At 46.5% G+C, this 13,485-nt stretch overlaps 1 protein-coding gene across 1 annotated transcript in view; it reads left to right on the top strand.

The window, feature by feature from the left end:
- Nucleotides 1-13,485, top strand: part of GAB3 (GRB2 associated binding protein 3) — a 453,955-nt gene that overhangs the window by 416,822 nt on the left and 23,648 nt on the right. The window contains exon 9 of the mRNA XM_085608146.1: nt 9,191-9,301. Coding sequence (XP_085464272.1) covers nt 9,191-9,301 — 111 coding nt within the window. The remainder of the gene's footprint in view (nt 1-9,190; nt 9,302-13,485) is intronic.

The raw sequence follows: 13,485 nt of genomic DNA on the forward strand, positions 1-13,485 counted from the left end.
TAACTGCTGGGCAAAATATGTTATTTAAAAATATGCTTCCAGTTGTGGGATCGCACGTATTTAATATTCATCAAATTTATCAAGCTACCTCTAGGAGTAAAATACCTATCTGATTGAAATGTAAGTATCTATACTGAGCACTGGTAAATTGCCAGTAGTGTTGTGCACAAAAGTGAGAACATTTATATAATCAAGATTAATTTGCCGTAATATCATATACTGCTTATGTCTTTCTATGGTTTTGTTTTCTATAAACAAAAGGAACATATTATCCACGCACAGTGCATTTAGATGCATCTGTAATTCATAATTTGGATGTGTGAGATTTGGGGTGAGATATAGTGTTATGTGTGGTTTTAAGCAATGAGAGATGGGACTCGGTTGTTAATAATTAATACATAATAATAATATACTTTTACAAAGATAAGGTTGACCCCCAAGTACCTATGCCAAAAGCTAGAACTATCTGGAGGTGGTAGAAGAAGTGCTAACACCTTCCATCTGAAACCACAGATATTTCGCAAAAATGAGAACTTGTCAAAGAGCTTTCTCCGGCTCCGCTCCATGGATCTGGAACTCTCTCCCTTCTGAAGTTCGCAGACTCACCTCCACGGTTGCCTTCAAAATGGAAGTAAAACGATTCCTTATGTGCAAGTTCCTACCCTAATTGGGCTCCGATCATTTGCTTGAAGATACTGGACTTACACCCTCATCTCTTGTACTGATGTATTATATCCCCTTACCTACGCTTTTCTTCCCCTCCCAGTCCCTTTATTTTTTTTCAACTATTGTGATGCTGTGCTGCACCCTTTGTAACTGTTTCCTTTGATATGTGACGCCTGCCTAACCCTGACCATCCGTAATTGTGAAGCGCTCCGATATCCCTCGGGATCATGCTTGCGCTATATAAAACTTTATAAATAAATAAAATGTTAGAAGGTTGTCAGCCAGGTCTATTTATCCGATTGCATTAACTTTTTATGGTACAAAAATATTGACTATTGTGAACAAAAGGTAAAGCACTATTTGTTTCTGCTAAACGTTTGTATCACTACATCTGAATCAAAGATAATTTCTAGTCAATTGACATGTTACATATACACATATATAAATGAATGCATTACTGTATTTGCATTTTTTTAAACATTAAATGTTGATTGGAGCGCTCTATATGAAACCTTTGTTTCTAGATTGATGAGTGATTTTAGTTGCTATTTCCCTTTCAGGTGTGTTGCAATAAATTCCAGTATTAGGCGTACAAAAGCTAGGTCGATCAACCAGAAAACAATGTTTTTGGGTGTAGTAAAGGACTCAGGGCCTGGGCTGCTGAAGTGACTACGGGTCCTGAGTAAGCCTGGGCGGAGTTTGTGGAGTTCTGCGCAGAACTCCGCGAAGTGCAAAAAAAACTCCACAAGCGGCAGAATGCGTTGGATAAATAGCGTTCACGGTGATTTTCAGTGCCTGCCGCTTCTCAGCACTGTGCAATCCTCGCAAATGGCACCATGAACAGCGCAAGCGGGTGCTGCTTCCTTTCTGCTGCTTGAGTATATCTGACAGAGACGTCTAGCCGCAGATTCCTCAACTTAGAATATCCCCAGGCGTCTGACTGGATCTGGAAAACTTTCTGCAGCCGCACCTCTGCTTGCCGGGGGTGGCGCCACACGACTCCGCCCTGACGTTGTCCACAGACGTGACGGCAGTGGAGCGATATATGCCCCTCCCGGCTCGCTGATGTCAGTTTTCTCCTTTTCCGTGTCCGAACGTGGATCCTCGAAAACCATCAGTTTCTTGGCCTGGTTTTTAGGCCTTTTCGACACCTTTGGTGTCGCCGGAACAGTGTGCAATGCCTTCGGGTTTTAAGGCTTGTGAAGCCTGTCAGATGTCTGGCACTGACCCGCATCTCATCTGTATGTGGTGCCTCAGGGTGCACCACGACAACAAAGAGTGCGACGCCTGTCAGAGGATGAAGCCCAAATCCCTCAGAGAGCGCAGTATGGAACTGCTGGCCGCCTGGCTGTCCGGTCCAGCACCTTCGCGTCGCCGCTCTCCCCCTCCGGATCGGGCTCCATCCAGAGGTCGTTCCTGTGAACGTCGTTCGAGGGCAGGTAAGCGCAAGCACAAGCGGCATGCACGGAGGTCCTCCTCCCATTCGCGTACTGCTGGCGCCCGCTCTTCTCGCTCTATGCCAGGTGAGGGGGCCCGCCAGTCGCTTTCTCGATACCCTCCCTTGCCAGGGGTTGGAGCGACGCGTGCTCAAATGGAGCCTTATTCTATTGCACTCCAGTCGTACTTTAGGTCCCCACCTCTCCCTGGAGCGCCTTCAGGTCCCAAACAGGTGGAGGGCACTCATGTTGGGTCCTCGCCGGCGAATTCTTCCTCGGCACCGGCTGTGTGCATCGACTCCGGTTCCGAAGATGATACGATGCCGACAGGTCATGGCCCAGTGGGTCCTCCCAGTCGCCCGTCCAGCCCATCCCGTCAGTCTTCTCATAGCCCTGAGTGGCTTCCTGCGCTGACGTCGGAGGCGGCACCAGCCCCGATGCCCGGCTCGATGCCTGGCTTCACCAAATGGGCACATTTTGCAGTGGGATCGACGTCGGACGGCGTCCAGGTCAAGTCCCCTCTGGAGGTCGTCGATGTCCAGACGACTCCAACCCGGCTTCGATCGACGCCGGTGCCACCGTCTAAGCTTCCTCACGAGGTTGCTGCTCCTCCCGAATCTTCGGACGTCGCTGCGACCTCCATACGGTGTCCATCGACGCCGGTGCTGGCAACAACGCCACCTTGGCGGATCGGGGCCCCATGGTGCCAGTGCTCTGTGTTGCCTGGCCTTCGGGTCAGTCTCCAGCTCCTCCACTTTTGTTGTCCAGTGGATAGCTTAGTCTTCAACCGTCTCAGACTGACGGCTTATTATCGCCTAGCTGGATGACAACTGAAGCTGGTGCTGCTTACGCACGTGCCATTCACAGGGCGGCTGCTATTCTTGGTTTTCAGCCTCATGTGGTCCCCCTGCTGTCTTATCCCTTAATGGTTGTACTCCATATGGAGCCTATTGAGGTGGAGCCTTTGCTGCCATTTGGCAGCTCTTTATTTGACATTTTGCGTGGCACGTGGGCAAGGTCCTATTCTGGTGACCCCGTTGATTGGCTATTGCTCGAAGGCACCGTCCTGCTCCGGGTGGTCCGCTCTGCTGGTCCACTCGCCCTACGGCTCAGGGACTCGTTGTTCAGGCGGCCTTTCACTTGCAGTCTTCATCTTTATTACCTCCCAATAGGGAGTCTAGGTGGCTGGACGCGTGTGCTCGCCAACTTTTTGCCTCTACCAGTGCTGGTATCCACACATTGAATACTGCGTGTGTGTTCGCGTGTTCATCCTCGACCCTTTGGGACTTGGTCGAGAACCTTCTCCCTTCTATTCCAGAGGAACCGCGTCACAGTTGCTTTGGCTTCTGCTTGATGGCAGGGGAATGGCGCAATTTTCTCTCTGTTCTTCCCTTGATGCACCATAATCACATTAACACCAGCAAAAAACAAAAGGAGGACTGTGCTGAAGGCTCAATTGCCTTCAGAACAGTCATAATTTAGACTCTTTTTTTCTTTTGCAGATTTATATAGCGCAAACTTGACTCTGAGGTATTAGAGCGCTTTACATGAGCACCAGTTACGTTACACAAGGACACATTCATTTTTTTTGGTAGGCACGGGAGATTAAGTGAATTGCTCAGAATCACAGGATGTGGAGTCGACCCCAAGACTTGAACCTGGTTTCCCAGCTCCAAAGTCTGCAGCTTAGCTGTGAGACCACATCCTCTCCCCCTCTCCCGATCCCAGTTTGCAAGATGGGATTGAAGACATTCTTTTATTCGTGATGTAATATCATGAATTTCCAGATGCAGTTTTTGCGTGAAAGTCTGAACGTTCTTATCTGACATCCAATGTGATGGCGGGAGAGGAGTTGCAATGGACTTGGGTTTAAGTCATTGCACTGGCCACTCGATTCTTTCTAGTCTGAAGACAGAAGAACAGTCTCTGGGAGATACAATTTCCACAACCGACCTTCACTTCAGTGATGGCCACTGAAGGCTAGGTGCAGAAAAAATGAACTATTCATTGAAGCTAATGTAGATAGTAGTGTGATGTTTTTGTCACGTTCATGCATTTTTGTTGCTTTGACAACTGATGATGTAGTATGGGTTTACTGTGGATACAAAGCTTGAGTTTTTTTTATGTTAAAATAAGTTATTAGCATTTTTTTATTTACCCAAAACATTTTATCAGTATTTTGGACAATGCAAAACAAAGGGTCAAACCCTGATAATCCTTGACTTGAGCACCGCTTCTAGAAGTCCAAACACAAGTATTGTTGGGGAAGCATGGAATGAAACAGAAGCACGGAAGCAGTGCTCTTTCCAGGGATGTCGTCAGCCCTCCTTACAGACTCTTTAGAGGCTCTGCACACCTCTTCCTGCATAAAAACCAACACTTCCTTGCCCACCACCAGCCTGGTCCTACCAGCTAAAACTTTGATGCCTAATACATCCAGACACTTTTTTGGCCTGCGTTTTCACGGGGGCTCAGGTACAAAGCTGGAAATAAGTTATCTAGGCCCAAGATATTTTACTTTCTTCTTTACTGAAGTGGTTCTAAGCAGTCTGACACCTGTAAATATCTCATACAGAATAACTAGGGCATTCCCAAAGCCATCTTCAGTAGTAGATCTCCTTGTTGCCAGCCTCATTGCTTTCTTAAGCGTCAGCAGTCGGTTTATGCCATCTAAGCTTAGGAGCCCATAAAGAAATCTCCGCACTTAAGATCACCACCATTGTCAAGTTCTGTCCAGCCAAGAATTCCCATGTTGGGGGCTCTTTTCTTGTTTTGCAGCTTCTCCGGGCAATCATTCATTTTCAAAGTCACTGTACATTGTAGGAATTCTGCTATCTTGGTGGAATTTTCTTCACGATTTGCCCCCCCAATCCAACCCCTCACACCCCTTCCCCATCCGTCCAGTCGGATAGCAGCACTTTCCATCATTTGTAGTTTCTGTTCCACTCAATATTAGAGCCTCTATTCTGGACTTAAAACACTACATTTCTTATCCACATTATCTGTTTTATTTTGCATTGCGCCAAAGGATTTCATGAGAGTCCGCATAGTCTCATAGTCTAATTGCCTTTGCCTCTTCTTGCAGTTCCTGTTTCTGTAAAAAGCAAAGGAGCTGCTCAACAAGGCAGAAAGTGTGTATAATGGGTGTGGGTGGGACTTAGCACTCACTTTCTTCCTGAAGGTACCTGTGCTGGTGAAGGGCTGCACTCACTTGATTTGCCCCATTCTTTTACTCCTGCATGGAGTAGAGGTTGTCCAATCCATCTTGTGTCTGCCACTGGTGGGTGCTGTCAACTGATTGTGGTAGTGCAGGAGGAGAAAGACTGATCCCCTTACCCGATCCACCATCTTAATGAAACTCGTATGGCCATGCCCCTTCCTCCCCCAAAGTCTGACTTTTCTCATGTTGGTGGTAGTGAAAACTAAAGGCAAATTCAGATTTTTCATACTTTAGATTCGGTTTGGATTCAATTTAATTTAGATTCAATTCATTTGTATATATTTCCATAAATATGGAGAATGTGCGTATTGTTTTCCTATTTTTTTGCGAGCCATTAGGAACAGGGCACATTTTTGGAATTTGTCCCGGTGACTGCAGGTTGAACACAGATGTCCGTAGCGAGAGCCTAACTCTCTGGGCTACCTTGCCAGCAGTAAAAGGTACCTCAACACATGCAGCTAGATTTTTGCATAAGCACGCCCGGTCTAACGTATGACTGCCAAACAGCGAGAGTAGTGTTCCTCTGAAAGAGCCTGGCATTGTTTCATGGACATTTTCCACATAGAGGGAAGTCATTCAGGAGCTGTTGGTTATTCTCCAGTAAGTGGAAATTTGGTGTGGTTTAAAAGAGAGGTTTTGAATTAATTGCATGAGCTACATATTGGTCTGAGTATGACTTTCCTCAATTTAAGTGTTGAAGAAACTATCAGCTGTGGACGTTTGAGTAAAAGCACAGTGATTTACTAGAAACTGTGAGGTTTGAGTAGATGCACCGTGATTTACTAGAAGCTGTGAGGTTTGAGTAGATGCACAGTGATTTACTAGAAGCTGTGAGGTTTGAGTAGATGCACAGTGATTTACTAAAAGCTGTGAGGTTTGAGTAGATGCACAGTGACTTACTAGAAGCTGTGAGGTTTGAGTAGATGCGCAGTGATTTACTAGAAGCTGTGAGGTTTAAGTAGATGCACAGTGGTTTACTAGACACTGTGAAGTTTGAGTAGATGCACAGTGATTTACTAAAAGCTGTGAGGTTTGAGTAGATGCACAGTGATTTACTAGAAGCTGTGAGGTTTGAGTAGATGCGCAGTGATTTACTAGAAGCTGTGAGGTTTGAGTAGATGCGCAGTGATTTACTAGAAGCTGTGAGGTTTAAGTAGATGCACAGTGGTTTACTAGACACTGTGAAGTTTGAGTAGATGCACAGTGATTTACTAAAAGCTGTGAGGTTTGAGTAGATGCACAGTGATTTACTAGAAGCTGTGAGGTTAGGGTAGATGCACAGTGATTTACTAGAAGCTGTGAGGTTTGAGTAGATGCACAGTGATTTACTAAAAGCTGTGAGGTTTGAGTAGATGCACAGTGACTTACTAGAAGCTGTGAGGTTTGAGTAGATGCGCAGTGATTTACTAGAAGCTGTGAGGTTTAAGTAGATGCACAGTGGTTTACTAGACACTGTGAAGTTTGAGTAGATGCACAGTGATTTACTAAAAGCTGTGAGGTTTGAGTAGATGCACAGTAATTTACTAGAAGCTGTGAGGTTTGAGTAGATGCGCAGTGATTTACTAGAAGCTGTGAGGTTTAAGTAGATGCACAGTGGTTTACTAGACACTGTGAAGTTTGAGTAGATGCACAGTGATTTACTAAAAGCTGTGAGGTTTGAGTAGATGCACAGTGACTTACTAGAAGCTGCCTCAAGGCTCCAAGCTTGCGCTTAAGCTCATTGTCTTTCTTGGATCATCTGTCGTTTTCAGTGACTTGATTGCAGTTGAATCATCCATTTGTTTATAAAACCAATATTCACCTGCAGGCACTAGAGTATTGTAAAGTAGAGCCTGTTTCATCATCTGTGAGAGACATGTAAGAAACGTATTTCAATCAATATAGACAGTGGTGCGAGAGCACTGTTTAGGTCTCTGGAAAGCAGTGATGCTGGAGCGCTGGGCAGTGACCATGAAAGCAGTGATGCTGGAGCGCTGGGCAGTGACCATGAAAGCAGTGATGCTGGAGCGCTGGTTAGAGATCATGACAGCAGTGATTTTAGAGCACTGTTTAGTTATCATGAAAGCAGCGATGCTAGAGCGCTGGGCAGTGACCATGAAAGCAGCGATGCTAGAGCGCTGGGCAGTGACCATGAAAGCAGCGATGCTAGAGCGCTGGGCAGTGACCATGAAAGCAGCGATGCTAGAGCGCTGGGCAGTGACCATGAAAGCAGCGATGCTAGAGCGCTGGGCAGTGACCATGAAAGCAGCGATGCTAGAGCGCTGGGCAGTGACCATGAAAGCAGCGATGCTAGAGCGCTGGGCAGTGACCATGAAAGCAGCGATGCTAGAGCGCTGGGCAGTGACCATGAAAGCAGCGATGCTAGAGCGCTGGGCAGTGACCATGAAAGCAGCGATGCTAGAGCGCTGGGCAGTGACCATGAAAGCAGCGATGCTAGAGCGCTGGGCAGTGACCATGAAAGCAGCGATGCTAGAGCGCTGGGCAGTGACCATGAAAGCAGCGATGCTAGAGCGCTGGGCAGTGACCATGAAAGCAGCGATGCTAGAGCGCTGGGCAGTGACCATGAAAGCAGCGATGCTAGAGCGCTGGGCAGTGACCATGAAAGCAGTGATGCTAGAGCGCTGGGCAGTGACCATGAAAGCAGCGATGCTAGAGCGCTGGGCAGTGACCATGAAAGCAGCGATGCTAGAGCGCTGGGCAGTGACCATGAAAGCAGTGATGCTGGAGCGCTGGGCAGTGACCATGAAAGCAGTGATGCTAGAGCGCTGGGCAGTGACCATGAAAGCAGCGATGCTGGAGCGCTGGGCAGTGACCATGAAAGCAGTGATGCTGGAGCGCTGGGCAGTGACCATGAAAGCAGTGATGCTAGAGCGCTGGGCAGTGACCATGAAAGCAGCGATGCTAGAGCGCTGGGCAGTGACCATGAAAGCAGCGATGCTAGAGCGCTGGGCAGTGACCATGAAAGCAGCGATGCTAGAGCGCTGGGCAGTGACCATGAAAGCAGCGATGCTAGAGCGCTGGGCAGTGACCATGAAAGCAGCGATGCTAGAGCGCTGGGCAGTGACCATGAAAGCAGCGATGCTAGAGCGCTGGGCAGTGACCATGAAAGCAGCGATGCTAGAGCGCTGGGCAGTGACCATGAAAGCAGCGATGCTAGAGCGCTGGGCAGTGACCATGAAAGCAGCGATGCTAGAGCGCTGGGCAGTGACCATGAAAGCAGCGATGCTAGAGCGCTGGGCAGTGACCATGAAAGCAGCGATGCTAGAGCGCTGGGCAGTGACCATGAAAGCAGCGATGCTGGAGCGCTGGGCAGTGACCATGAAAGCAGCGATGCTGGAGCGCTGGGCAGTGACCATGAAAGCAGTGATGCTGGAGCGCTGGGCAGTGACCATGAAAGCAGCGATGCTAGAGCGCTGGGCAGTGACCATGAAAGCAGCGATGCTAGAGCGCTGGGCAGTGACCATGAAAGCAGCGATGCTAGAGCGCTGGGCAGTGACCATGAAAGCAGTGATGCTGGAGCGCTGGGCAGTGACCATGAAAGCAGCGATGCTAGAGCGCTGGTTAGTCATCATTAAAGCAGTGATACTAGAATGCTGGTTAGTCATCATTAAAGCAGTGATGTTAGAGCGCTGGGTAGTTACCATGAAAGCAGTGAGACTAGAGTGCTGATTAATTACCATGAGAGGTTAATAATAGTAACATCTAATATTCACAGCGCTTCGAAACTGCAGAAGGGTAGTATGACGCTCTATCTAAAAATAAGCTATTATTAATGTACATCATTATTAATGTTGCTAATAATGCGATTTGAAGCATTCCTGCTTTAAACGTCTCACTATTATATTTACAAGTTGTCATGTTTCAACAGGTGCAGAAGCAAGATTCACCAACCGGGGAAACCCATCCCTGGCAGAGGAAGTTTAACCTCGACTATTTAGCATTGGTTTTCAACTCCGCATCCCCCTCACCTGTACAGAAGGTAAGAGCTGTTTATGAAGGTGCTACTAGTTACTTGCAGATTTCCATGAGGACGTGCCGTTCAGAACTCGTTTTCTGGAAACTTACCATTAAGAGCGTTGACGTAACGAGGAATAGAGGTGGCCTGCTGAGAATTAAAATGGATGCAGTTATGGAGGCTCAGTTCTGGATAAGCAGCTGTAAGATCACTGGTAGAACTTCATCGCAAACAGAGCATAGCAACAGCAAGGAGAACTAGGGAAAAATCTATAGGGAAGGATTGAGCGCAAACCTCATCTGACATGCACACATTATCAACGAGCTCGAGGACTATCACACACATCTTAGAGTCTCAGTTCATAGCTGACTGTGCCAGTCATGTGAAGTCTGTACAAACACTCAAAAGAACCTAAAATAAAAACATTAAGTGGGCCAGGATTGTATAAGACAGATACAAGTCAAGCCAAGATCCATTGCAGCTGAGGAGCCCCATTGAGGAACTTAAGGCACTTAGAAACTGATATGTTGAACATCATGCAAAAAACAAATACGATCATAGCATCACTAGACTATGAAGTAGCACAGAGCGACATAATTAATAAAACACCTTTTAACTGCTGGCCAGACAAGCTGAAATCCAAGGGCCATTGGATCTTAGAGGTGTGTGAGGAACGCAAACACAGGTAGGATGCCCAAAGGAAATCTTACAGAAAGTTCCATTGGCTTTCGAGATCTAGGGTGAATATGAACATAACTAGAATGTATTCTGAAAATCGTTCATGAAGAAACAAGAGCTTTCGAGACCTTCAGTGAATATAAACACAGAATGCACACGGAAATCTCTCAAAATTGAAACTCTACTGGCTAAGACTTCTTAAATCTGGCCTGAATGTATAAAAGAGCTTTGGTCACGCTGGGCAACACACTTGATGAATACAATGAGAAGATCTGGTTAACTTTGCTAGACTAGTTGAGCTAGGGGAAAAGCCATGCAACCAACAACCCAGTGGGAAGACTAGCAACTTAATACATTGTGCTAGGTGCAGTGTTCTGCATCATAGGCAAAAGCAAGATGCATTGGCAAATCTATTGAGCAACCCTCATGCATCTCTGCTCATACATGCCACACTCAGCCAGGACCGGACGGGCAATTCAGCCATTCTGGCATTTTCCCAGAAGCTGCTTGCTAGGGGGCTACCTTCAGAGCAAAATAGGCTGTCTGGACCCAACAGTGTCCCCTTTTAGTAATTCTCGCCATCTCTATCTGCAGTGGGGGGCTATTTGAATATTTTTGGTATTGCTGATTTTGGTTTCCAGACTGGGCCTGCTCACTGCATCCTTAACATAATCTCTGTACCTGTTGCACAGATACCATCTAGGAGGGACTTGTCAGTCAGATTTTGTGCACGACTCAGCTACTGGGCAAGAGTAAACCCACGGTCGCAGTAGTCCTGGATTGTATTCCCCAGAACCACTGAATTTACGATGAGATATAAGTACATAGATTTTGGATTTAATTCTGGCGACCCATCACTGACTGTCTTCCATTACTTCCTGGTGTGTAAAGTCCTGACCGAAATGTGTTTGCGGCTGCAGCTTAAAAGAGGACTTTTAGACTTGTCAACTTGGTACTAAAAAGACAAAAATAATCAAAAAGGTCAAAATGCAGATGAAATAATATTTAAGGAAAGCAGACATTCTTCCACAACGATCTATGGCGAAACAAAACAGTCTTGGTCAGTAATCAGATGGGAAAATGAAGAACAGGGATTTTTTTCATTTTTAAAGACCCCCACTAGTCAAAAACAATGTGTATTCCCGACTAACAGAAATCACATTCTGTGAGATGAGTCCAATAGTTAAGCATTTAGAAAAATGCTTGAAGCCAAGGAAGTGTTTAGATATTGTGTCTAACAAAATTTAGTTAAAGTCTTGAAATTCTTACCTATGCAAGAATGAGAACTCCCTTGAGAAATGCTCTGCAGAAACACAGGTTCACATTACAGTTCCTGGAGAACCTTTTCAGTGCCAGGCCCAGGGACCAAGTACCATCTCCATACAAAGCTTCAAAGACTTCACAAAATGTTAAGGTGAAGTCTTTGTCCTAGTGCATTGTGGGTTTTGGGGCGGCATCATGAGTCAACCGTTACTTGCAAAAAGAGAGCAGACATGCAAAAAATATGCAAATTTAATGTTAAAAAAAAGTCACTGTGAAAGGGCCTATTTACTTACCTGTACTCTTCATTTCTCCATGGCACACTCTTCCTCGTAAGTACATACCTTTATAAGATGTTCCATACCCCTGCAGCTTATCCCTAAACATGCGATCACCCTTTCACCTTCAAATAAGCCACCCTCTGCCAGCTGTACAAAGCCAGTGATTACCACATGCAATAAGAAAAGCAGAATCCCAACCAGTAAGGAATGGCCAGAAGGACTCTGATGCAGAAGGGTAGGACTCACAGTAATGTAGATTACTCTTAAGTTTTATTGGGCAATTACATCCCCTTCCATCCATTCCAGTCCATAATTTTAAGAACTAATCCCAGTGCATCAACCTGGAAACCGAAACAGAATCCAGTGCTCCTACTGCCACACAAAAATATTTAATTAAACATTGCACTCTTCAGGTTCATGGTAGTAAAGTACCCAGAATTCTTCTAGCACTGTGACGATAAGACGTAAGGGTATGCAGTGATCTACAGGTGACTTTGCTCTTTGTGTTACTGCCCCGTACATTAGAAAGAAGGCACTGATTCATTGCACAAGATGACCCTCTTATGAATGAATGAATGAATGAATGAATGAATGAATGAATGAGGGATTTATAGAGCGCATAGCTACCCGAAAGCATCCCAGCGCTAAACCAGAACAGAGAGACCGGAGAAGTAGTTAGGCATGATTACGGAAAGAAGTGGGTTTTCAAGAGTTTCCGAAACCGCAGATGGCAGGCTTCAGCCCGTAGTTTCAGGGGAAGGGAATTCCACAGTTTGGCTGTGTTTACCGAGAATCGCTGTCCTCCTGTGCGTACCTTTCTTACTCTAGGCACCGTAACCAAACGTTCATAATCTGAACGGAGTGGTCTGTTGGCTTTGTAGGGTACGATTAAGTTCTTCAGAATGGGGGGCCCCTTACCCTGCAACAGTTTGTGTGCAATACATAGGGATTTGAATTTTACTCTTTCGCGTACCGGAAGCCAGTGTAGTAGTTTAAGTGCCGGTTTAGCTGACATTCTGACTGAGGTGCCTGTGAGAAGCCGTGCTGCAGCATTCTGGATCTGTTGGAGTTTGTTAAGTGTGGTTTCAGGTGCACCCAGGAAGATAGCGTTACTATAGTCCAATCTGGACAGGATCAGTCCTTGGATCAGCAGCTTCCTAGAGGGCTGTGGAAGAAGAGGCAAAACTTTCCGAGCCGATCGGAGGAGGCCAAAACAGGCTCCTGCCATTTTTTTTGCTTGAGTCTTGAATGAGAGATCCTGTTCCATCCAGACCCCCAGACTTTTGATCTCATTTTTAGGGGAAGGGGGCTCCCCCAGACAGGTGGGCCAGATGTTCGGAGGCAGTGTGGATACTTTATGGCTTAGTAACATGATTTCGGTCTTAGACCCATTCAGTTTTAGGGAGGATTCACACATCCAGGTATAGATTTTTGATAGACAGGAGTGAAGGGTGTCCGGGCACTGGGCAGGTTGGGATAGGGAGACGACCAATTGGGTGTCGTCAGCGTAACTCACGATTTTGATTCCAAACGGGGCAACCACCTCCTCCAGTGGGGCCATGTACACATTAAATAGTGTGGGGCTTAAGGATGAGCCTTGTGGTACCCCACACTGGAGGGGAATTGCCATCGACCGTAAGTTACTTTCCCAGACCTGGAAGGTGCGGTTGCTAAGGAATGAAGTAAGCCAGGACAAGGCTGTCCCTGCTACGCCTATGTCTGTTAGTCGCTGAATTAGGACCTGATGGTTGACCGTGTCGAAGGCTGCACTTAGGTCCAGGAGGATCACTGCCACTGATCCTCCTGAATCCATGATGCATCTGGCCTCCTCAACAACTGCCAGAAGGGCGGTATCCGTACCCTGTCCAGGGCGAAAGCCCGTTTGTGAGTTCCGAAGAAGACCATTGGACTCCAGAAAGTGGGAGAGTTTCTGGTTAACTAGTCTCTCTGCGATCTTGCTGAGTCCGGGGAGTAGTGAAATTGGCCTAT

Source organism: Triturus cristatus, chromosome 5_2, assembly GCF_964204655.1.
Source record: "Triturus cristatus chromosome 5_2, aTriCri1.1, whole genome shotgun sequence".
NCBI classification, from domain to species: Eukaryota; Metazoa; Chordata; class Amphibia; order Caudata; family Salamandridae; genus Triturus; species Triturus cristatus.